This window comes from Eucalyptus grandis, chromosome 11 (assembly GCF_016545825.1).
Source record: "Eucalyptus grandis isolate ANBG69807.140 chromosome 11, ASM1654582v1, whole genome shotgun sequence".
Lineage (NCBI taxonomy): Eukaryota > Viridiplantae > Streptophyta > Magnoliopsida > Myrtales > Myrtaceae > Eucalyptus > Eucalyptus grandis.
In genome coordinates, this window is record NC_052622.1 from 19,884,702 (window position 1) to 19,910,812 (window position 26,111).

The 26,111-nt window shown below is 41.4% G+C and overlaps 2 protein-coding genes and 1 pseudogene across 2 annotated transcripts; 2 read left to right on the top strand and 1 right to left on the bottom strand.

The window, feature by feature from the left end:
* Positions 1–820: 820 nt before the first annotated feature.
* On the top strand, positions 821–11,295 carry LOC120289808 (5-methyltetrahydropteroyltriglutamate--homocysteine methyltransferase-like; the record flags this gene model as incomplete). Its single annotated transcript, XM_039305159.1, has 9 exons — positions 821–984; positions 8,266–8,657; positions 8,758–8,921; positions 9,267–9,347; positions 9,453–9,610; positions 9,725–9,830; positions 9,943–10,193; positions 10,294–10,495; positions 10,605–11,295. Coding segments are annotated over 9 exons (1,884 nt in total), but the record flags the coding sequence as incomplete, so codon positions are not given.
* Positions 11,296–16,385: 5,090 nt separating this feature from the next.
* LOC120289809 (5-methyltetrahydropteroyltriglutamate--homocysteine methyltransferase-like) lies at positions 16,386–16,881 on the bottom strand. The gene is made up of 2 exons (XM_039305160.1): positions 16,843–16,881; positions 16,386–16,754 (listed from the first exon to the last, which is right to left on the bottom strand). Exons 1-2 carry the CDS (start codon positions 16,879–16,881, stop codon positions 16,386–16,388), a joined length of 408 nt encoding a protein of 135 aa, XP_039161094.1.
* Positions 16,882–21,547: 4,666 nt separating this feature from the next.
* On the top strand, positions 21,548–22,096 carry LOC120289810 (annotated as a pseudogene).
* Positions 22,097–26,111: the final 4,015 nt, after the last annotated feature.

Genomic DNA, 26,111 nt, shown 5'->3' on the forward strand with positions numbered 1-26,111 from the left:
GTGGGGAAGCTCTTGTGGCAGATCGAGCACTCGTGCACCTTCCCGGACATGCCGGAGTAGGTGGTCGCCGCGGAGGTCGAGGTGGTCGGTTGTTCGTCCACGCCAGCGAAGAGAAAGTGTGCTGGGGAGAGAGAAGAGAGAGGATAGAGAGGGAGAGAGGAGAGAGGACGTGCTGCAGGAGGCAGAAGGGAGAGAGCGCGGGCAGCGAGGAGAGAGAAGACAGAAGAGAGAAAAGAGTCAGCCTGATAATTTGGGCCCACACGGGAAACGTGTCGCGTTCTTGACGCTCTTCTTATTAAGGAGTATTTTATCTAGATTATGAGTGGAAAAAAAGGTGTAAGAAATGTTCCGAAAGTTCATTTCAATTCCCCCGCGCGATTTTCTCTCTCCTCCCTCTCTTTTCCGTCTCATTGCTTTCCCAGCCGCCGGCTCCGCCTCCGCCTCGGCCGTCCCTTGGCTGCGACGTCGCCGACCACCCCACGACCCACCTTCGGATCTACCTAACCATCCCCGACTCTCCCCTCTTGCAATTCCCAGCCTCTGCAACGCTCGACGCGTGGCCGCCAATGACGGTCGTCCACTCTCCTGCAGACCATCTACGGCCGCCGCTTGCCTCGCTGGACCTCGATCGTGGCTGATCCGAGGCCAAGCCCAGCCCTAAATTTCGATCGAGCTCCCCTGTCCTGGGCGTTCGTCCTCGTCGACAGCGACGACAGATTCTAACTCTTTTGTGGGTTGTAGTTAAATTCTTTGTTTTTCGAATATCTTTTCTCAGCTCGTACATTCTCGTCTTCCTTGTGCCGTTGCGTGCATTACTTAAAGCTATCCGTTCTTGAATCTATTTGCTAATTTCCAGCTTGGAGTAGACACTGTTCCGGTCCTTCTTGGCCCGGTCTCCTATCTGCTGCTATCCAAGCATGCGGAGGGTGTTGACAGGGCCTTTTCTCCTCTGTCACTCCTCGGGAAAATACTTCCCATCTACAGGTGAGATTTAATTGAACTCTTCTCTAGCAGTTTTTGTTGGGAATAACGAATCCCCGAAAACCGGATTCGACACTAAATCGAACCCCTAAATCAATGCGGAAGACGAAGCCCGGGAATAACACGTATCACCGATCGTAAAGCACACCACGGATTCGAGCGTACCTTGTTAGCCACAGATTAGACACCGACGCCAATAGAGGAAGAGAAACTGGCCCTGTTCGATCCGATGACGCCTTGAAGGGAAGAAAAACGCGCCGTATGCTTTACTGTTTTTCTTGGAGAGAGAGAGAGCGCGCGGGAGAGGAGAAGACGTACGTAAATTCTGATTTCCAACCAACGTCTTCTCTCTCTCTCTCTCCTCCCTTTTATATGTCCCCCCATCCACGGGCCGTATTCCCGTGGGCCGGGCTTTTTGGGCCCAACATGGGCGGACGGGCCTTAAGCCCATCTCATATAAAACCATCATCTCCCACTCGTAAATGGTGGGCTAAACAGGATTCTCTTTACCTCTCTTCAACATTCATACCGGTGAATAATCCGTGCGACCAGCATACTTTGAGAGCTCGTTGCCATACATCTGTTAGGAATATATAGCAACTCATAATGGGCATCATACTCCGAGTAGATTTAGTATGCAGTACCCTAAATCGATCGATCACATTTATATCTCTCTTGATCTCTTTCAAACAATGATATATATATATATATATATGATTATCACAAAGACAGTCATAATTGGTTAACTGGTGAATAAAAAAACTACAATGTGATTCTCCAAATTCGATCTTCCTCTTCCCTTCAAACTCTCAATTTCAGTTCAGCTTGCTTTTCTAGAAATGCCCCATTAGATCGAATCAAACTCATGACCATTGGCAACATCCTAAGATAGCAAACACTAAATAGAAATTTTGAGAATAAGTAAGAGTCATGAGGGGACTAAAAATTGAGGAACTCTTTTCCTCAAGAGTCTCACACGACATAAAAGTTGAGATCAAACTTTTGCCACTCTTATTGGCCGTCTCATGCATACGTAGTATGAAATATGTATTACGGTATTAACTTCTTTCCCATGGAGCGTATGTTTACACCTTTCAATACCGTACAGATGATAGTTCAGACATACCCAATGTCTAACTTGAGTTCACGTATCTACTCATTCGTAAAATTCATCAGAACTCACATCTGGCATCATAGACAGATAAAGTAAAACATGTGGGGTATTTTACTTTCGGACATAGTAAGTATTATGTCCTCATCTTAACACCCAGTTAAGGCGACATACGTATTTTAAGCTTGAGTTCTCGATTATCACCTAGATAATAAGCTTAAAACAGTCTCATCTCTATTTATCACACAGTAAATAGAGGCGATTACCCGTGTGAGTGGGCTAATCTTATATATGTCCGACATACTTTCTCAACTTAAAATAATGCACTGAGCATTAAGATGCATAAAGATCAAACAAAGATTCATAGGTATTAATGATGAAAAAACACAAATTCATCAAATGTGAACACTTAGGAAAATTACAATATTCCGTACATCAGCCTCTACGCAATCCTAGAGATTTCATATAACCACAAAACACATCTCTAGGTATTGGCTTTTTCATAGGATCTGCTACCATTCTATGTGTAGTATGTACTCTAAGTTCACATCTTTTCGTGCAATCATATTCTTGACAAAATTATACTTGATATCTATATGTTTGGTCTTGCCATGATATTTTGGATCTTTGGTGTACGCTTTTGCTGCTTAGCTATCACAGTTAACCAACAATGAATCTGCAGCACTTCAAATAACACCTAAATGATCTAATAATCTTTTAAGCCAAACATCTTCTTTTATTGCTGCTAATAATGCCACGAACTCATTTTCCATCGTGGACAAGGCTATACACTTTTGTTTCTTACTGCTCCAACATATGGTGCCATTATTCGATAAGAAAAAAAACCCAGAGGTAGATTTTCTTTCATATAAATCTCCTCTCCAATCAGCATCAGAATAGCCTTTGAGTTGCAGATCCTTTCCATAATAACTCAACGTATAATCAGCAGTCTTCTTTAGATACCTTAGTATTCATTTAACGGCTTTCCAACGTGCTTGACCTGGATTTGATTGGTATATGCTCACCATTCCAACTGCAAAACATATGTCAAGTCTTGTACACATCATAGCGTACATCAAGCTCCCAACACCACTAGCATAAGGAACATGTTTCATTTATTCATTCTCTTGTAGAGTCCTTGGACACAGTCTATGGCTCAATCATTCACCTTTTGCAATAGGAGTGTCTATGGGTTTATAATCTCATATCATTCATCTCAAACTTGGAAGACAACCAACTCTTGTCAGTATTGACAAGTTCCATATTGCTTCAAGCAATTAGTGTATCATCAACATATAATGATATGATCATAAATAGATCTATGGATCTTTTGATATATATACAATGATCCTCATCTATCATTGTAAAATCATATGCCATTATGGCATTATGAAATCGTATATACCATTGTCTTAACGACTGCTTAAGGCCATATATCGACCTCAAAAGTCGACATACCTTTTCTTCTTGGCCTTTCACTATGAAACCAGCATGTTGTTCCATATATGTTTCTTCCTCTAATTCTCCATTGAGGAAATCAGTCTTTACATCCATTTGATGTAACTCAAGATCCATACTAAACACTATTGCCAGAATTATGCGAATCAAGGTAAATCTCACTACAGGAGAAAATGTATCTTCATAATCAATTCCTTCCTGTTAATTATACCCCTTCGCCACAAGGCGAGCCTTATGCCTTTCTATCGAGCCATCAGCATTTCGCTTTATTTTGAGAACCCACTTGTTCCCAATAGCTCAAGGCGTCCCTTTTGGAAGATCAACCAGTTCCCAGACTTGGTTTGATTTCATTGGTTTGATTTCATTGACTCCATTTCCTCTTCCATTGCATGAATCCATTTTTCCTTATTAGGGCAATTCAGAGCCTCATTAATATTTCTTGGCTCATCCTCATCTTGTGGAGCAATCATAAAAGTTTCCCCTTCAATGTCAAAACGTCGATGGGGAATACTTTGGCAACTTGTTTGCTATATGGGAGATTGTACACTTAGCACATCATTCCCCATTATGCTCCCACTCGGATTAGATAATGACGATATCATCTCATCATGTGGTTGTAATTGAGAATGAGTTGAATTCAATTCATCACTTCTCATATTACTCCCACTTGGACGAACTCCACTAATATCATTATCTTGATCCAAGGTTTCAAATAGGAGTAATCTTCCCTATTTCGCCTTTCTTAGGAAATTCATCCACTAAGAATGTGACATCCCGTGATTCAAATTCAGTTATACTCCCACTTTCCTGCTCACCTACGAACACATACCCTTTCGAGTGTTCGGAGTATCTCATTAAAATACTCTTCTTTCCATGGGACCCAATTTCCCAAACTTGTGAGAGGATTCATGAGTATAGGCAGTACAACCCCATGGCTTAAGAAAACTTAAGTCCGGTTTTCTACCTGTCCATAACTCATATGAAGTGGAACTAACTGATTTGGAAGGCACCCGGTTAAGTATATAGGCGGCAATTAACAACGCATCACTCCAAAAAGTGATATGTAAGTTAGCATGCGCCATCATGGACCTAACCATTTCCAGTAGGGTTCTGTTTCTTCTCTCTGCAACACCATTTTGTTGAGGAGTATATGGAATAGACAACTGTATTTCTATTCCTTTTCATCACATTATTTTCTGAACTCATCGATAAATATTCTCGACCTCGATCGGATCTCAATACTTTTATTTTCTTGTCTAATTGATTTTCTTCCAAGTTCATAAACCTTTTGAAACAACTTATGCTTCAGATTCATGAGAAATCAAATAGACACATCCGAATCGAGTATAATCATCTATTAAAAGTGATGAAGTAAACAGTCTCATGCCTTCCTCTCACATTCATTGAACCACAAACGTCAGAATGGATTAAATGTAGAGGAACGTCAGCTCTTTTACCTTTTCCAAATGGTTTCCTTGTCGTTTTCCCATCTAGGCAATGCTTACATATGGACAAATCGACTTTTTCAATATTGCCCAACAAGCCCTCTTTGGCTAGTCTATTCATATGTTGTTGGCCAATATGACCAAGTCTAGCATGCCCACATTCACATTATTATCAGATAAAGTAAAAAACGTGAAACAAGGGAATAACATATTTACATCACCACAGTCAACATTCAGTACAATAAAACCATCCAGAAAGTGACCACGACCATAGTAGTTTGTATCTAAACACAAATCTACACCTTTATTATGGAATTTCATACCAAAACCAAGCTTAACCAACACCAAAACAGACACTTAAATTTCGACGAATCTCCGGAGGATATAGATCATCATGTAGGAACAAGTTGCGTCCACCACGCATGTTCAATTGGCAAGTGCCAATCCATTTAACTTCATCTCTGGAGTTATTTCCTACATAGATCCACTTAGTTCCAGTTAGTACTCATCGGAATTCCATGAAGGATCATCTATCATTTGCTACATGGTCTGTCGCTCCTAAATCTATAGTCCACTAAGGATTGGATTCATCCAATAATTCAGAACTTGACACATAAGCAAAGTTCTCAAATGTACAAGAGGTGTGTACCTTCTTTGGCTCACGACAGTCGCGAGCATAGTGACCCTTCTTGTCACAATTGTAACACCTCACCCTCGACATTTTCTTCACTTGATGACGTTTTCCTCTCTTGTGTTAGTTAACTCTTGATCTTTTGCAATAAGGACTTGATCCTTTGCATCCCCACATATTGAACGAATCAATACGCTTGCGCTTAGAGCTCATAGCCCTTTCTAAGTTAGAACCAGCATTGCAAATGTCTATTCTCGCTCAAATGCCGTTAAGCGATCCTCTACTAGCTCAAGGTGGCGCACGGCATCCTCAAGATCTTCCATAATATGGTCAAAAGCTTCTAGTGCTTCTAGCTTTTCCAGCACATATTGAATCTTCATATTCAATATTCCACAATTGTTGCTGTTCATATCAGCAATTACGTTCTTAGTTCTTTGAAACCATCGATTTGAACACATCGACTTATATGCACGGATAATTAATGCCTATCATTTATGCATCCCTTTTGCACAGACCCATCATATCAATAAATAATTTCAAGGTTTCAGAATCAAAAGGTCACTATGTTTCCAATCATCCTCCAAAAATCCTAACTTAAAACTATCATTAATATAATTGTCTTATGCAAAATAAATTCTATGAAGCTACAAAAACTTCTAAACTACCCACAGCTAATTACCCACAGCAATCAGCAATTAACAGAAAGCAACAGATAATTGACATCCAATAAAATAATAATGCTTTCAACTAATACAACAATTCATTACACTAAGTAATATATCCAAAAAGAAATATCAACATAGAAAGAGATATTCATCACTCAAAAACATCTCAAACTAATCTAAGAAATAAATAGGGAAAGTCCCTTCTAATCTATCGGTCAAAGTATTCGAGAAAAGCGAAGGCACATTTGCCAACCATGGAAAAACTTTTGGAGAGCTCTCATGTCGCCACCAAGGCGCATTTACTCTATGCCATGTGACGCTCATTCTAAGGGTTGAAGTTTTGGCCAACTCAATCATATAGTACTCTCTTACAAAAACTTCCACTAGCCCCCTATAATCCGGGACCACGTTGACCTCCCATAGCCGATCTAACACTGCTTGCCATTCAGGTGGAATAGTGTTAATCAAAGCCGACATCTTCTCAAAATCCGGCATAAGATAACCATTCCATATGATTTCCTGTATCATCCGATTGACCATGATCACGTGTGATACTAAATCACCGTCAAGCCACCGATAATCAGCTAACTCTTTCATCAGCCTATTCAGTCTAGCTCTTCCTTCGTCCGTTCTCGGGATTGTGTATCGTGCATAACGCATCATAGTTCCCGCAACAAATGCGAACTTAAATGGATCACTTATAATCCACAATAAACAAAATAGAAAATACATAATTTTCCATTATTCATGCAACAAATGTAGAATAAAAAAATGGATTACCTCTAACCCACACAGACATAATTGAAAAAGAAACAAAATCCTTTCTTATTTTTTTTTTCGGTCAATGGTCAAAGTCAACTGTCAACGGTCAAAGTCAACGGTCAACGGTCGTCGGTCAACGGGTCGGGTCGACGGGCGCGCGGGTCGAACCGGTCAGGCGCGGGTCGGACCGGTTGCGCCGGTCGGGCCGGGTTGGACGGACCGACCGCACGTGCCGCGCGCGTGCGCTGGCTGACGTCACGCAGACGTCATCCGACACGTGCCGCACGCGTGCCAGGCGTCCGCGCGGGTCGGGTCGGGTCGCCGGCCGGCCAACGGTCGTCGGCGATGACGTCACCGATGACGTCATCCCGGCGGTTACCGTGACGTCACGGTGACGTCAGCACGCGCCGGTCGGCGGACCGGCGCGTGCCGGTTCGCCGGCCGCCGGCGCGCACGTGCCGGTTCGTCACCGACGCGTGTGGCCCACGCACGGGGCGCGCGTGCGGCGTCGCCCAGCGGCGCACGACATGTCGCCGGACTCGCCTCGATGACCTCTTTCACCATGTCCATTCAGAAATCGATTTCGACTTACGAAAACTCGAAAAAAATCGATGAACGGTGCTCGGGTGTTGGGATTTCTCGCCCGATCCGTACGGCCGAATTGCTTTTGCGAAAAATCAATCAAAAAAACGTCAAACAAGTCGGGAAAACGTGAACTAGGGCTCTGATACCAATGTTGGGAATAACGGATCCCCGAAAACCAGATTCGACACTAAATCGAACCCCTAAATCAATGCGAAGACGAAGCCCGGAATAACACGTATCACCGATCGTAAAGCACACCACGGATTCGAGCGTACCTTGTTAGCCACAGATTAGACACCGACGCCAATAGAGGAAGAGAAACTGGCCCTGTTCGATCAGATGACGCCTTGAAGGGAAGAAAACGCGCCGTATGCTTTACTGTTTTTCTTGGAGAGAGAAAGAGCGCGGGGAGAGGAGAAGACGTACGTAAATTCTGATTTCCAACCAACGTCTTCTCTCTCTCTCTCCTCCCTTTATATGTCCCCCATCCACGGGCCGTATTCCCGTGGGCCGGGCTTTTTGGGCCCAACATGGGCGGACGGGCCTTAAGCCCATCTCATATAAAACCATCAGTTTTCATTTGCGCATGTTTGGAATGCATTTCCTGACCAATGATGAACCATTCAGGGAAGTCGTGTCCGAACTTAAGGCAGCCGGTGCTTCATGGATTCAGTTTGATGAGCCCACCCTTGTGTTGGATCTTGATTCTCACCAACTGCAAGCTTTCACCGAAGCATACTCGGAACTAGAATCAAGTCTTTCTGGCGTGAATGTTGTCGTCGAAACATATTTTGCTGATGTTCCTACTAAGGCATATAAAGTTCTTACTTCCTTAAAGGGTGTCACTGGATTTGGATTTGATTTGGTCCATGGAACACAGACCCTCGATTTAATCAAGGGTGGGTTCCCCACAGGCAAGTATCTCTTTACTGGAGTTGTTGATGGGAGGAACATCTGGGCTAATGATCTTGCTGGATCGCTCAGCACGCTCCTTGCCCTCAAGATCATTGTGGGAAAAGGTTTTACTTTCCGCATATGTTTCTTTTCCAAATAGTGTGTTTTGATGATCTGTTTGTCATTTAATTAAGTTGGTATCTGAAATTCCTCATTTATCTGCAGACAAACTTGTGGTCTCCACCTCCTGCTCTCTTTTGCACGTTCCTGTTGACCTAGTTAATGAGACCAAGTTGGATGATGAAATCAAGTCATGGCTTGCATTTGCCGCTCAGAAGGTCGTTGAGGTCAATGCCTTGGCCAAGGCATTGGCTGGACAAAAGGATGAGGTACGGTTTGTTATCTGATAGGGAGTCTTAAAAGTGGTGTTAATCCATATCGTTAGCTTATTTTCTAGAATTAGTTGCTTCTACTGTATTCCGAATTGTCATAGGCAGAAACCGATGTGGTTAACTTGTAGTGGGTCTCTTTAATTACTGGTTGTACAGAGGTACATACATATTGCAACGACTGGGAAAATACAATCACTAGGATGCAAAGTTCTTAATTTAAACTAAGCCTGTTAACTAGCACCTTTAGTGTGTTTGTCAAGCATGATTTTCAACTTCCAAATATTGATTACTAATGTCGTGAGAGGGTATTTCAATGCTGACTGCCAATGGCTCTCTTTTTAGGCATTCTTCTCAGCTAATGCCGCTGCTCAGGCCTCAAGAAAGTCCTCTCCAAGAGTCACAAACGAAGCTGTCCAAAAGGCTTTATGTTCCTCTGCTTAGTTACCCTTCATATTTTATGCATTCCAAAATATCGATTAAAATTATATTATTGGTCTCTTGAAATCTTGATATTCTCTTCTCTCTCAGGCTACTGCTTTGAGGGGCTCTGATCATCGCCGTGCCACAACTGTGAGTGCTAGATTTGATGCTCAGCAAAAGAAGCTTAATTTGGTCATGCCAGCAGCCACCATTGACTCCATCGCCAAGGAACTCAGAAGTCCACACTCTCAGTACAAGGCCAAAAAGTGAGTAAATTAGATCTTCCTTTTCTAATTAAACAGATGTTGGATATGACATGGGCTGTTATTTTTTTTTTTTGTTATGAACCTCGTCATTCTCCTAACTGCACTTCATTATAGGATCTCTGAGGAAGAATACATTAAGGCCATCAAGGAGGAAATTGACAAAGTTGTCAAGCTGCAAGAGGAGCTTGACATAGATGTCTTGGTTTATAGGGAGCCTGAGGTAAGTCTTTGAATCTGGTACTGTAATTAAGACAGATTATGTCGGATAGATAGATAGCATCTTATGAGCTATGTTTTCTTCCTTAAACATCTTGATCTGGATGTATCCAAAGAGGAACGATATGGTTGAATACTTTGAGGAGCAGTTGTCAGGTTTTGCCCTCACCGTTAATGGGTGGGTGCAATCTTATGGATCTCGTTGCATGAAACCACCCATCATCTATGGTGATGTGAGCTGCCCCAAGCTACCGTATGTCTTCTGGTCCACCGCGGTCCAGAGCATGGCTACTGGCCCTATGAAGGGAATGCTTCCAGGGCCTGTCACTATTCTCAACTGGTCCTTTGTCCGAAATGACCAACCCAGGTATAGAAGAATGTGAACTTCATGTGTACATGGGATTGATCAAGCAACATAAACTTTATTTCTCCTTTCAGGACTAGAATAATGAATATTTGTTCCACAGGTCCGATACTTGCTATCAAATTGCCTTGGCCATCAAGGATAAAGTTGAAGATCTCGAGAAGGCAGGGATCGATGTTTTTCAGATCGATGAGCTAGCTTTGAGAGATGGTCTGCCACTGAGAGAGTCTGAGCAAGCTTCCTACTTGGATTGGGCTGTTCACTCTTTTAGAATCACTAACTGTGGTGTCCAGGATACTACCCAGGTCCCTTCATAGTTCTCTTACTTGTCTTTCTTTCTTTTCCTTATTTTAAGTGAGAAGATCTGTTTCCCATGTATACTGATTTCACTCGGTGGCTGTTGTTGATTGGCAGATCCACACTCACACATACTACTCCCAGTTCAACAACTTCCCCCTCTCTATCATTAACACGGATGCTGATGTCATCACAATCGAGAACTGTCGCTTCGATGAGTCAGTTTTCCGTGAGGGAGTCAATTATGGTGCTAGGGTTGGCCCCGGTGTCCATGACTTCCACTCTCCCAGTATTCCATCAGCTGAACAGATTGCTGACAATATCACCAAGAAGCTCGCAAGAAACATAGTGTCGTTTAACCCTAACTACAAATTCAAGACTCGTGAACATGCTGGGGTCAAATGTGCGCTTGAGAACATGGTTGCTGCTGTGGAGCTCCTCCGCACCGAACTTTCCCATGCTATGAAAGAAAAGTCTGAGTAACTCCCGGCTCAGAGGGAGAGTTTCGTGGGGTTAGGCTTCAATGACCTAATCCGCTACTTGATCTGCACCATCTATGCTCGTTGATAAGCAGTTCTGCTTTCCCATATTCTAGCTGCAATTCTCTATTATCCACTAGTGATTATCTACAATACGTTTACAAATTCCGAGACTATAGACATTACTAGCAGGCAATTTTGTGCTCGTGTCAATCAACCATCTTTGTGTTTGAGTGATGTTTTGGCAAACCTTTGTTTTGTTCATGAATGACACTAGTTCGATACTTTAGCAAAATCTGCAATTATATGCTATTGATGACTTTATCTATCGATTGTTGACCAGCAAAGGCTCTTGCCGATAATCTCTAGCACTATTTGCTGTCAATGACTTCATTGGCGCATTATTGATTTTCTTCAAGTTATCGATGGTAAAGGTCATTGATGACATCCATTTTGACCAAATTTTACTTTCATCGACCGAGCTTGCTGCTAGTGCTCATCGATTATAACCAAAAATTGGTCATTAGTGTCGACAAATGCTTACAAGTATTTCTAAAGATTTATCATCCAGAAAAGAAATTTCTGTCTTTTGGCATGGAAAAGCAGAATCCTACATCAAGAAATTCTAACGCCATGAAGCCACTGTCGAACTAGGAACTCTTACTGGCATTGGACGACGCCAACCCATCTTGTAAGAGCCAAATAACTTTTGGTAAAACTGTGAGTGCTATTGGTCCAGAGCATGGCTACTGGCTACTCGGACATGAGGGGCTCTGATCATCGCCGTGCCGCAATTGCGAGTGCTAGATTTGATGCTCAGCAAAAGAAGCTTAATTTGGTCATGCCAGCAGCCACCATTGACTCCATCGCCAAGGAACTCAGAATTCCACACTCTCGGTACAAGGCCAAAAAGTGAGTAAATTAGATCTTCCTTTTCTAATTAAACGATGTTGGATAAGTGGGCTGTTATTTTTTTTTGTTATGAACCTCATCATTCTCCTGACTGCACTTCATTATAGGATCTCTGAGGAAGAATACATTAACGCCATCGAGGAGGAAATTGACAAAGTTGTCAAGCTTCAAGAGGAGTTTGAAATGGATGTCCTGGTTTATGGAGAGCCTGAGGAAAGACAGTCTTTGAATCTGGTACTGTAATTAAGACAGATTATGTCGGATAGATAGATAGCATCTTATGAGCTATGTTTTCTTTCTTGAACATTTGGATCTGGATGTTATCCAAAACAAAGGAACAATATGGTTGAATACTTTGGGGAGCAGCTGTCAGGTTTTGCTTTCACCGTTAATGGGTGGGTGCAATCTCATGGATCTCGTTGTGTAAAACCACCCATCATCTATGGTGATGTGAGCCACCCCAAGCTATCCTATGTCTTCTGGTCCACTGCAGTCCAGAGCATGGTAACTAGCCCGATGAAGGGAATGCTTCCGGGGCCTGTCACCACTCTCGACTGGTCCTTTGTCCGAAATGACCAACCCAGGTACAGAAGAACGGGAACTTCATGTGTACATGGGATTGATCAAAGAACATAAACTTTATTTCTCCTTTCAGGACTAGAATAATAAAGATTTAGTTCACACGTTTGAAACTTGCTACCAAATTGCCTTGGCCATCAAGGAAGAAGTCGAAGATCTCGAGAAGGTAGGGATCAATGTTTTTCAGATTGATGAGCTAGCTTTGAGGGATGGTCTACCACTGAGAAAGTCTGAGCAAGCTTCCTACTTGGATTGGGCTGTCCACTCTTTTAGAATCACTAACTGTGGTGTCAAAGATACTACCCAGATCCCTTCATAATTCCCTTACTTTTCTTTCTTTTCCCTTTTTTTTTAAGTGGAAAGATCCGTTCCCCACGTAGACTGATTTCATTCAGTGGCTGTTACTGATTGGCAGATCCACACTCACACGTACTACTCCCAGTTCAGCGACTTCCCCCTCTCAATCATCAACAACGATGTTGATGTTGTCACAATTGAGAATTGTTGCTTTGATGAGTCAGTTTTCGGTGAGGGAGTCAACTATGTTGCTGTGATTGGCCTGGTGTTGTTGACACTTAAATTTTGGCGACCTAGTCATTTATTCATAGAAAAATTAGGGATTAATTCTAACCCCTAAACAAAAAAAATAGAATTAAATTGCATAATATATAGTTTTAGGAGCATTTTTTTTATTACATTTGCATTGGTCTAGTGATGGATATGTTTGACTTGATGGTGTCCACGTCCAATAATTTTCATTTGAGTTAACATCATCATGTTGTCAAGGGAATACCTTCGGTTGATGTTATATGGATTATCAAAAATCCTTATTCAGCCTAATGAGGGACCATGAATCTCACCCATGATATGAGGAAGGGGACTAATAAATTGCACATGCGAAGAAGGATAGGAAATTCAAAAAATCGGTTGGATGCTTAGGGGTCACAATTTCGGTCAGCTAATGGAGGAATTCGTGGGATAAATGATGAGCGCTGAAGGAAAAAGAAAGCGCGGCAATTGAGAGACAAAATGGAGGAAAGAAATCAAGGCATTTGTGGAAAGTGTGGGTTGCTGGAATTTATAAAAGGAGATTAATGAGCTGGTTATAGAATAGTGAAAGAAAATGATGGGATTGTTCCAGCGCTATAAACGCCCACCCGGCCATATTCGCAGGAAAAAGAGAGGAAATAATCAAGTCGGTCCATGAATTGTGAATGGAGATGAGCGAATGTGGACACGTCCAAGGCAATATGAGTAGAAGCAGGAAATGAAACCAAAAGATTTTGAGCGCTAATTTAGAAATAAATTAGAGAGATTCACAATCAATTTTTGGTGATAATTCAAAGCCAAAACTCAGCAATTCCCCAAGAATCATCAATCGGCTCCACGGATCCAGACTTTCCAACGATACGTGGAAGGCTTTTTGCTATAAAAGGAGGTACACACCCTCAGACATCGGGGTCCACAATCTCGAGAATTCTCCAATTGGTCTATCGTGTTGGCAGTCCTCTGGACATCCCGCGTTCATCTCGCTTTGTGGACATTGATGACAAGCATAAAGCTAAGTCAAGCATTTTTTTAGTTTGATTGTGTGAAATTTCATTTAAATTATTCATTTATTTATTTTCGTGTTTTCGCTTGCTGTCCAGGTTCAGTCTCGCAGTCATCGTGGACTTTCACGCCTATTCTACACCAACACCCACAACTTCCGCATGACCAAGATCGATCCCACGAAGCTTTGGTGTTTGTTATGTCTTGCAGGTTTCCGGGCGAGTTCCAGCAATAATTCTGCAGTTTTATTTGTCTCCGCTACAGCGATACATCAGCCTTCCACGACCTTTGCAGCCTTCATGCGAGACCCGACAGCAATTCCAACGATCTTTCAGTCCAGTGGACATCTAGTGACGCCAGCAAGCCCAGTCCAAGCCCCGCTATTGCACTCATCGTTGCGCCTCGCGACAGCCCAATCACGCGAAGCTCTTCATCGACGCTTCAAACAAGTCCTGCACCACCCGCCATAGCATTGCTGGAGGCTCTCCATCAATGACCAGGGGCACCATTGGCGAGCGCAGATTTTCTCACATATCTTCTCTGATATTGTTTGTTTTATTTGAAGGAAATTCTGGGCTTAGTTCAAGACCACCTTCAGTCAACATAGCAGCAAGGGTGACGTGCACAGAATCATGGAAAATTCAATTAATGCGCGGTCACGTTCACACAAAACAAGAGGCAAAAAAAGCGATGAAAGGATTTAGAGAGCGATGCGTTGAAGCGGTGAAATTTGTCTTCTTCTTGAATAATCCACACCTAGAAAGCAAAAGTTTCTCAAACGATCTTGTCGTCTAGCGAACCCCGGTCTCCATCCGAAACCAGTGAAGTCTCTAGCGACGATTTGGTAGCGGTGCGAACCCCGGTCCAATTCCGATCCAGATTACGCGTTTTCGAATAAGGTAGCAATCTATATCCAATTCAAATGGAATATTTCATTCCTTAATTCAGATTGATTGTTATCTGATATGTGATATTAAGCATATCCAATTAGAGCTTATTGATAAAGTTGATTTAATTACTAATTTGATCAATAAACATATCATATTATTTTTTTAATTATCTCAACTTATTATTGGATAATTGTGTTGTATGAGATTGCGATAATCTTTAATTTGAGCCGTGAGATAATGGATCATTTTTTTGATTCCTCATCAAGATTAAGATATCCATTAATCTAAGACGCGAGACAACGGATTATGTTTCTAGATGTCGTAATCTTTTATTTGAATCTGATTGATATCTTGAATGTTTTTTCGAAATTCTAGATAGAATTGCTAGCTCTAATAAATAAAAGTGCCAAAAAAATTGCTTTAGGATGATTAGATTTCTTTTTCTTTAATTAAAATTGCATGTTTAATTATTAGCTAATTTTAATTTCGAATTAAAAAGAAAGCACAAAAAATATCATGCATGTGTCATGTAAAATTAGGTCATCCTTTGAACATCATTTAGTTATTGCATAATTAGGATTTGCATTAATATTTGCTCATCATTAACTTGGGTCACGTGAGTAACATCGAATGACATAATTTGCCTATTACATTGCACGTTGCATGTTGTGTTAGTATAGATACATTTTTTTATATCATTGCACATAAATTAGGCTTCATTAAATAAGAGAAAAACCCAACAAAAAAAAAATTGTTTGTTTTGTGCATTTAATTATTTTGATGCAATTTGTTTGATTCATTGAGTGTTTAATAATAATTGAGCACCCGTGTGATCACCCTATTACATGATAATAATTTAGGTTAAAATAAATCCAGGTTACCTGCAGAAATATTTTTGAAAATAAGGGCATTAGAGAAATCTAGTGTAACCAAGTTCTCATACCCAAACTCTCTGGTTTGTAGGAGTAAAATAATTCTCCCACTGACAGTATCACCAAGAAGCTCGCAACAAACAGTGTCTTTTAACCCTGACTACAAATTCAAGACTCGTGAACACACCGGGGTCAAACATGCGCTTGAGAACATGGTTGCTGCTATGGAGCTCTCCTCCATACCGAACTTGCTCATGTTATGAAAGAAAAGTCTAAGTAACTCCCGGCTCAAAGGGAGAGTTTCGTGGGGTTGGGCTTCAATGAGCCAATCTGCTACTTGATCTGCACCATCTATGCTCGTTGATAAGCAGTTCTGCTTTCCCATATTCTAGCAGCAATTTGAGTGATGTTTTGGCAAACTTTTGTTTTGTTCATAATGATTATAGTCACGGAATTTGTAATTGTATTGTTGATAATCACTAGTGGATAATAGAGAATTGCAGCTAGAATATGGGAAAATAGAACTGCTTATCAACGAGCATAGATGGTGCAAATCAAGTAGCAGATTGGTTCATTGAAGCCCAACACCACGAAACTCTCCCTCTGAGCCGAGAGTTACTCAGACTTTTCTTTCATAGCATGGGCAAGTTCGATGCAGAGGAGCTCCACAGCAACAACCATGTCCTCGAGCGCACGTTTGACCCCAACGTGTTCACGAGTCTTGAATTTGTAGTCAGGGTTAAACGACACTATGTTTGTTGCGAGCTTCTTGGTGATACTATCCGCAATCTGTTCAGCTGATAGTATTCTAGGAGATAGGATGTCATAGACACCGAGGCCAATCACAGCACCATAGTTGACTCCCTCACCGAAAACTGACTCATCAGAGCAACAGTTCTCAATTGTGACAACATCAGCATCCTTGTTGATGATTAAGAGGGGGAAGTCACTGAACTGGGAGTAGTACGTGTGAGTGTGGATCTGCTGTCGGTAATGACAAGAATCGAATGAAATCAGTCTATGTGGGGAATGGATTTTTCCACTTAAAAAAAGGGAAAAGAAAGAAAAGTACGGGAATTATGAAGGGACTGGGTAGTATCCTTGACACCATAGTTAGTGATTCTAAAAGAGTGGACAGCTTAATCCAAGTAGGAAGCTTGCTCAGACTTTCTTAGTGGCAGACCATCCCTCAAAGCTAGCTCATCAATCTGAAGAACATTGATCCCTGCCTTCTTGAGATCTTCGACTTCTTCCTTGATGGCCAAGGCAATTTGGTAGCAAGTTTCGAACCTATGAACTAAATCTTTATTATTCTAGTCCTGAAAGGAGAAATAAAGTTTATGTTCTTTGATCAATCCCATGTACACATGAAGTTCTCATTCTTTTGTACCTGGGTTGGTCATTTTAGACAAAGGACCAGTTGAGAATGGTGACAGGCCCTGGAAGCATTCCCTTCATTGGGCTAGTTACCATGCTCTGGACTGCGATGGACTAGAAGACATAGTGTAGCTTGGGGCGGCTCACATCACCATAGATGATGGGTGATTTTACACAATGAGATCCATGAGATTGCACCCACCCATTAACGGTGAAAGCAAAACCTGACAGCTGCTCCCCAAAGTATTCAACCATATTGTTCCTCTGTTTTGGATACATCCAAATCCAGATGTTCAAGAAAGAAAACATAGCTCATAAGATGCTATCTATCTATCTGACATAATCTATCTTAATTACAGTACCAGATTCAAAGACTGTTTTACCTCAGGCTCCCCATAAACCAGGACATCTATTTCAAGCTCCTCTTGAAGCTTGACAACTTTGTCAATTTCCTCCTCGTCTGAAGACGGGCGTGCAGTTAGACTCGCTGCACTCGGAGCATGCAAGTATGTCCCACATGTCCCACCTTCTACTAGCGGGGAACGGAACTACCATGGGGAAAGAACTTGTTCTTTAGCAGCTCCTGTATAGATTAAAATTATGGATAATGACACAAATGATCTATCATGAATTTTGCCTCAATGTGCAATATTGTCCCTAAACTTTTGATTAGTTTAATGTCGTCCTAACTTTTCGTACATTTTCATATGGTTTAGGGATTAAATTGAATATATATTAAAAGTTTATGAATCACATTAAACAAATTGAAAGTTTGAGAACCACATTATACGCTTGGCTATGGTTTAAGAACCACATTAAATAAATCAAAAGTTTAAAAATCACATCACATATTGAACTAAAGTTCATGGATTATTTGTGTCATTTTCCATTTAAAATTAGTGGATGCAATTGTCAAGAATCTGAGTAACCCACATCGGACCCTACAGAAAAACCGCAAATCTACACATAATCTTCACATCGTGATGATTGAATCTGTCCATCATAAGGGTGTGTAAAAGAATCGAGAACCGCTTGAATTACCTAGAACAGAACTAGTGGTTCCCATGGGAGCCGATCCAGTTCTCAATTTTTATGTAGTGAAATTGATGAGTACCAGTCTGGTTCTTGATTCTAGGCGTGGAACCGCTTACTCGTCCATTCAAACCAGAGCGGTATATATATTTAAAAAAGAAATTTCATTTTAATTACTTAATTATTTTGTAGTTTTTCAACCAAATATATTTGTAAATATATGTATATTTGTAGTTATTGAATATTATTGAATAATTTTGTTTCTTGGGTGTGTAATAGGAGTGGCCTTAATGTATTCTTCCTCGAGATCCTATAATGAAGTGCAGTCAGGAGAATGATGAGTTTCATAACAAAAAAATAAAACAGCCCACGTCATATCCAACATCATTTTATTAGAAAAGGAAGATCTAACTTACTCACTTTTTGGCCTTGTACCGAGTGTGGACTTCTGAGTTCCTTGGCGATGGAGTCAATGGTGGCTGCTGGCATGACCAAATTAAGCTTCTTTTGCTGAGCATCAAATCTAGCACTCACAGTTGCAACACAGCGATGATCAGAGCCCCTTATGTCCGAGTAGCCAGTAGCCATGCTTTGGACCAGTAGCCATAAAGGGAATGCTCCCGGGGAACAAAAAAAGAATAGAAATATGTTTGGTAAAACTTTTGTTCCCGAGAACAAAAAAATAGTTTTTGGTTCTCGAAAGCAAATTTGGAATAGAAACAAGAAGTAGAAAAAGTAACTTCTTGTTCTCGGAAACAATTTCAACAATTTTCCTCTCTTCTTTTTCTTCTTCTCTTTTCTTTCCTTATTCTTCCTTTTGCCAGTCGCCGGCCTCGGTCATGGCCAGCGACCGGCCGACGAGAGCTGGTGACCTCGTTGGAGCGTCGCTAGCCCCGGCGACGACAAGCCTCACTATGGCTGGACGAGACTCGGCCTTGCCAAGCCAAGGTGAGGCTGACCTCGCGTCGCCTAGGCGAGGTTGAGCCTCGTGGTGGCTTGGTGAGGCTCCGGCGAGCTCGCCAGACCTCGCCCAGCCGTCCACCGCCCGCCGCTATGGCCAACGACCAACTACAAAGGAGGAAGAAGGAAAAAAATGAAAAATATAATAAAAATATTGAAAAATTTAAAAAAAAAAAACAACAACAAAATTATACAAATTTACCAAACACATTTCTATTTCTAAAATAGAAATTTTTGCATTATCAAGCATGTTTTTATACTCAGAAATTGTTTTCGGGAACAGAAATAAAAATTTAATTATGTTCGAAAATTGTTCTTTGGAATAGGATGATTACCAAACGCACCTTGAAGTTCCTGAGGGACCCTTAGGACCTCATCAAATGAACAAGACAAACGGAATCGTTTGGTCAGTTTGAGGAGGGCCTTTTGTCTATGTTATTGTCTCCTCTCGAAGTCTACCACGAACGCCAGATGCTTTCGGTTATTCCCCTTCCATACGTTGTTAGCATCGAACCTGGTGACCATTTCCCCTAGTAAATTAAAAAAAAAAAAAAAAAACAATCTAATGGCCAACAATAATAATAATATAAAGGGAATTGTGTGCGTGGAGGAGTAATTTCCAAGTGTATTTACAGTTAAATAATTGTTAAGAAACTTTGTTGAACACCTAGGCCCCACCTTTGTTTTGTCCTCGGTCTCTCTTGTGATCGTTGCCCAATGACTTCACTTCATTTTCTCCGCAAGTGTTGGGGCATCTGCAATAATCTTATTTACCCCCAAAAGAAAAGGGAAATATTTTGAAATATATATGCCTAAACGAGTTGAGCAAACTATGATTTTCGACCAAAAAAAAAAAAACTGTGTAAAACGACTCATACAGTGATTCTCAAACGTCCTGCACTTTTTTGCCAGTGAAATGCAAAAATAAAATGAAGAAAAGAGAGAGAATAAAGTATTAACTTTATCCCAAAATAATAATACACGTGATTTTCAAAGGAGTTTGCAAAATTAATTTAGTTGTTGGGTAGTATCCGGATCAATTTTGCGCATTCAACACATTTACTTAGTCAAGCTATTTTAAGGACATGCTCTCATTGTTTCAACTTGATGTGTTTTAAGATTTTACTCTTGAGTGCTCCTAACAATACTTAAATCTAAGTTAAGAAGGAAAAGAGTAAACTTTCTTACCATCTAAGCTACACATGTTATTGGTAAATGCACAATTGTTACTTCTTTTTTTTTTTTTTTTTGGTTGGTACGCGATTATTACTTGATGGACAAAAATATATACTATTAAGTTTTCCCATCAGACCGAACTAAATCATTTTAAATGTAATTTCTTTTGAAATACCGAAGGTGTAGCATAAATTACTTTCCCCATTGATAGCTAGCCATGAGATTTTTTTTGTTTACAATATGCTTAATTCACATTAATTTAATGTATGAAAGAGTGCACTTTTATATGATAATAACACTCGTCGTTTTCTTCGTAGACTTGGCCATTCTAGTGCAAATTTGACTGTTGTGCATGGTGAATTAGGTAAAGCTAAAAGAAAAGGTACCCTACAAAGTGATATCATTCTTGCATCATCCAAAGAAAAACCGCTTCACAAACAAATTAAAAGGTTCATTCCTATCACATTTCGAATAATTGAATGAGTCAACTCCTAGTGCATGTTTGATCTTCAGTGTTCTATCCTCTTTATTGAATGACATGTAAGAAACTTTGGAGTTAACCACTCCTCAGTCCTCCATGTACTTAGACTATGAAAATGAAACTAGCTTTAATCGTGGCCAAAAGGGGAGGGAAAAACCTAAAAATTTCTGGCCCCCACACAAGAATGTTCAACATAGACAAGACCATCGTTATGCTAACCTCTTGTTCTTTGCGGAATTAGTTTGCTAACAAGAAACCCATTATTGTACTAAAAACAAATTAAGAGAATCTAACCCCTATATGCCCACTCCGTTTCCAAAGAAGATCCTTTAAACGCCCACATCATAGTATATTAAAAAAAAGGCAAAAGAAAAAAGAGAGAGAAGAGACGAGTACTTTTCTCATTAACATGCAATTTTCAATTGCTATGGTGAAAATGACTTCTCAATTTTCAATTTTCAACTACGGTTTTATCCCTTCTTTAACTTTTACTTAGGTCTGTCTTCAGGGAGTCGAGACGCCGAATGGAACCAGCCCGCATCGAATTCTACACCACCAAGTGGCGCTCTCCCATTCGCGCCGGCCTCCCCTCCCTCCCTAGCTCGAATTAAACCCACCCTCCCCTCCCCATACTTCGACACTTCCTTAATTAATCCTCTCTTTCCCCTCCTTAATCCCCTAATTAAAAGAGAGGAGAAGAGAGAAAAACACGCGCAAAAAGCGAAGTCATTCGGACGTAAAGATTCGAACCATGGACCGACTCATAGGCTTGGAGCCGTCGAACGTCGTGGCGGTCTGGACCGAACCGGGCTAGAAGTGCTCCGGCCACCTCACCCTCCGCAACGTCATGTACACCATGCCGGTCGCCTTCCGGCTCCAGCCCCTGAGCAAGTCACGCAACACCGTCCGGCCGCAGTCCGGCATCATCCCCCCTCTCCAGACCCTCATCATCGAGGTCACCTACCACCTCCCGATTGGCTCGGCGCTCCCCGCCTTGTTCCTGGGCTGCGAGGATTTGTTCCAGCTCCACGGCTTCGTTGTCCCCGGTGCCACCGTCAAGGATCCGAGCTCCACCCTTGACTCCGTCCCGAGTGACTGGTTCACCACCAGGAAGAAGCAGGTCTTCATCGACAGCAGGGTGAAGGTGATGTTCGCGGGTTCGCCAGTGCTGGTGTGGCTCGTGAAGGAAGGATTAATGGACGAGGTGAGGGAGGTGCTCGAGCGGAGCGACCCGTCGTGGGGTGCGGCCAACGCGGCGGATGAGCAGGGGCAGACGTTGCTCCACCTCGCCATCGCCTAGGCAAGGCCCGACCTCGTGCAACTGCTGCTTGACTTTGGGGCGGACGTCAAGGCCCGCGGCGGCTTCGGATTGTCACCGCTCGAGGCGGCGGCGGAGGCAGGGGAGGCACTGGTCGCGGAGCTGCTGCTGGTGCGGCAGCCAAGGACGGAGCGGTCAGAGATTCATGCACGATGCACCCTCTTTATTTATTTTTTTTTCTTCTTTTTTTTTATTAAAAGAAACGCACATTGATTAATAAAATAAAGTAATTAATTAATCCATTTATAAAGAGGACATAATCTTTATGTGTGCATTTGGAATACATTAACATATATTCACTTTGGGCATGTGTATGCATCATATGCACGTAGGCTCATGACTATAATGCAAATTAAATTAAATCTCATTTAATTTAATTTCAAATCGACTCAATTTGATTGCAGTAATTAACAATATTTCTCTCTTGTTCCACGTTATTCTAATTATTTATGGCATGTGACATTTCTAAGTTCATCACTAAGCTAGTAAGACTTACTCCTAAAAGAATTAATTGTCCTGATTAATCTTTGGGTCCTACAAGCCATGATTGACATTTAACAATATGTCATGACTACCCAGATAGTGTGAATGTTTTAAAAACATAATGAACCTGTCAATTTTGGTTACAGTGTAATTCAATCTCTCTGTCTTACTATGTTACGATCAAACAAAGACCATGTAATATTTGTCAAGTCACCAATTCGATCATATGCACAAATCTAATTGACATGCATTTTATTCAAGACATAAATAATTTATTCTCGGTTACAACCCTGGTCGAGGATTTTAATGCAGTGTCATAATTAGATCGCATATGATATCATTATTATATCTTGCATATAACAAGGAGACATATTCCATATTGCACAAACTTGCAACTTCGTATATAAACAAACTATGACCATCAGGTATAAAGACGAATCAATGACTCGGCATTACGTGCACCCGTGAACCATAGTTGTTCGACACACAAGTTAACACTGTGCCTCAGGTCTATGAATTATTTACACAAGACTAAAGCATGAACAATTAGATATTGACCACGCTAAAAGCTTCAATGTCGCTAATCATTCCATATGCGTCACGTTCAGTGAACTAACACTTGTGTTATTAACTCAGGCATCACAATATCCAATGACTTGTGACTTATCATTCCCTTAAGTATCCAATACTTAATGGTGAAGTTATGAACATACCGGTCTCGACAGAATTATTAATATCCACTCAATAATCCATTGACTGTGAACGATTTAAAGATTCAATCAAATTATGAACCCGTTACATAAATTCTTGACGTATCAAGAATAAGTCTAGTTGCAACTGATCTTATGGAATCATTCATAAATATAAAATAATTGGACAAATGAATGAGTACGTCATTACCATTAATTAAATAATAATAATGATAGTACAACCGAAATCCCTAACATGTAACTATTACATAGTAGCTTTAGAGCATACTTCCAACACATATCATCTATAAAATCTATTGGTTGTGGTTCCGAGTGCTGAGCTCGAATAAGTATGAGAGTTTTAGGGGTGCAAGATACTTGACTTGATGTGCTGTAGAGCAAAACTGTAATTTTTGAATTTCTGTATAGGCTCTGTCAAGACTTGGGATAACGAATTGGCCATCGCAAAGGTTAAGGTTGTGCTGAGTTAAGCTTGTATCATGTCATGGACTAATCATACGTTATATTCCCGTCAAATTCAAAATAGCTGTTATATTCTTATGGTTTCTATGGTTTCTTTCCACCCTGTCAAAAGCAATAAATGCAGTAAGACAAGCTAATGTCAGTATCTATAAAGTTTGATCTGCTTGACCTCCTCTTAAAACATCTACCAGGAACAGAAAAAACCTAATCTGCATACAAAGAGAGCGGATTTTTATTCATTCATCCGAGATTTACTTGCTTCTAAGTGCATCCTTGTTTGGACCACTCCACTAATCCATAGTAGTCACGCATAGCTGGTGATTATAAACTAGCATTCCTTGTAAAAACTTGGTCCAAATAGACAAATATATATTCAGGGTCTTAAAAAATCTCACTATCCAAAACTTAATCAGCCGGATAGAAAAGAGTTAAAATCAGGAGGGAAAATAATATTTTTCCTATTCTAAGTTGAATAGTGATACCTTCTCCGAACAATTGCGTCGGAAACACAAGCCGACTGACGGGGCTATTGTCCATATACAGTTCTGCCATTTTGTGATAAATAGGTAAGACATGGAAGCTTTAAAAAATGGAACAATCTGTCAATTTAATTTCTCCTTTCTTGAAAAAATTTAAGGAGGCTTATGATGTACTGGCGATGGAACGACTGTTTTGATGCCAAAAAAAAATTGTTATAATTTTTTTCTTTTTGGTTGACAAGTAAAATTTAAAATTTTACATCAAGTATTCAAATGAGATCTTCTTCCTTTCATAGTAACATTCGGAAAATATCTTTCACTTTTATGAGTAGAGTTTTATCCCGTACACGATGGGGAAGTTTATCTGTAAACCGCTTCCTTGCAGAAGGCAAGTTGGGCGCGGACGTGCTTAGCGGCAGCAATCGTGTTCGCAAGCGCCGGCTCGACTTCAGTGTATTGACGAGTCTTGAGTAAACAGTCAGGGATAACCCGCACTCCTTTTGGTTTGAGTAGGGGTGACAAATGGGTGGATCAGGTCGAGGTATGGGTCGGGTCGAAATGAGTCGACCCATTTGACCCATTTAACCCGTTTTGACCCATATTCTTGTAGTGTAAATCTAGTAACTCATACCCGGCCCACCCGTACCCGATCCATACTCAACCCGACCCGTATTGCTAAAACCTACTTTTGTTAAAATATTTTTATGTAATACAATTTTTTTAACAATTTTTATGCAATACAAATTTAATGGAAAATTTTTATAATTCTTTTTATAATATTTTTTTAAAAATCGAATTTTAATTTTTTAAAGTGTATATTTTTAATTATTTTTATTTTTAAAAACATCAGTTTTAATTTTAATAATTATTTTCTTTTTTTTTCTTCTTCTTTAGTCGATCGCCGGCCACAACAATGGCCGGCAGCCGGCCATAGGCGAGATCGAGCTCATCGGTGTCCGGTGGGGCTCGATCTCTCGCCGATCCAGCGAGGCCAAGGCCCCGCCCAACGCCGGCGAGCTCGAGCCTCACCCATGCCGGCGAGCTCGAGTCTCGCCAAATTCGGCGAGGTCTCGACGTCGGCGAGCACGAGCCTTGCCCGGTCATCGTGAGGCTAAGCCTCACCGGATCTAGCGAGGCTCGAGCTCGCGCTGTCGAGCGAGGCTCAATCTCGCCAGATTTGGCGAGGCCGAGGCCCCGCTCGACGTTAGCGAGCTCGAGCCCGGCCGAGATCCAACAAGTCTCGAGCCTCACTAGTCGTCATCGAGGCTCGATCTCGCCGATCTAACGAGGCTGCAGCCCCGCCTAACGCCGGTGAGCTCGAGCCTCACCAGTCGTTGGTGAGGCCAAGAGATCCGGTGAGGCTCAGTCGTCGGCGACCTTTGAGGGAGCGGCGGAGGCGGGCGGTGGAGGCGACTCGGAGGCGAGCCGCGGTGGCTAGTGGCGGAGGCGAGTGGCGGAGGTGGGTCGAAAATGGGTCACTAAGTCACCGACGAAGGTGAAGGTCGAAGGGCTGTCACTAAGGAAGTTCATGTTTTTTAGGTTTTAAAAATGGGTCGAAAATGGGTCGAACGTGTGACCCATTTTCGACTCATATAAAACTGAACTTAAAATGGGTCGACGTGGATTATGGCCTATTACAACTTCATAACCTACATTCGACCCATCTGTGAAAAATATGGGTGCAAAATGGTTCCATGACCCATTTTGCCACCTCTAGGTTTGAGCCAATCGAAAGTCTCCGTGATTCTGTCCACAATCTCTTTAGTTAATGTAATTCTCGGAGAGTGGCCAATCCTGGCAACATACTGGAGTCCCTCGCAGGAAACTAAAAGGAGCTTCCCATCAGAGCAAGTGTTCTCGATT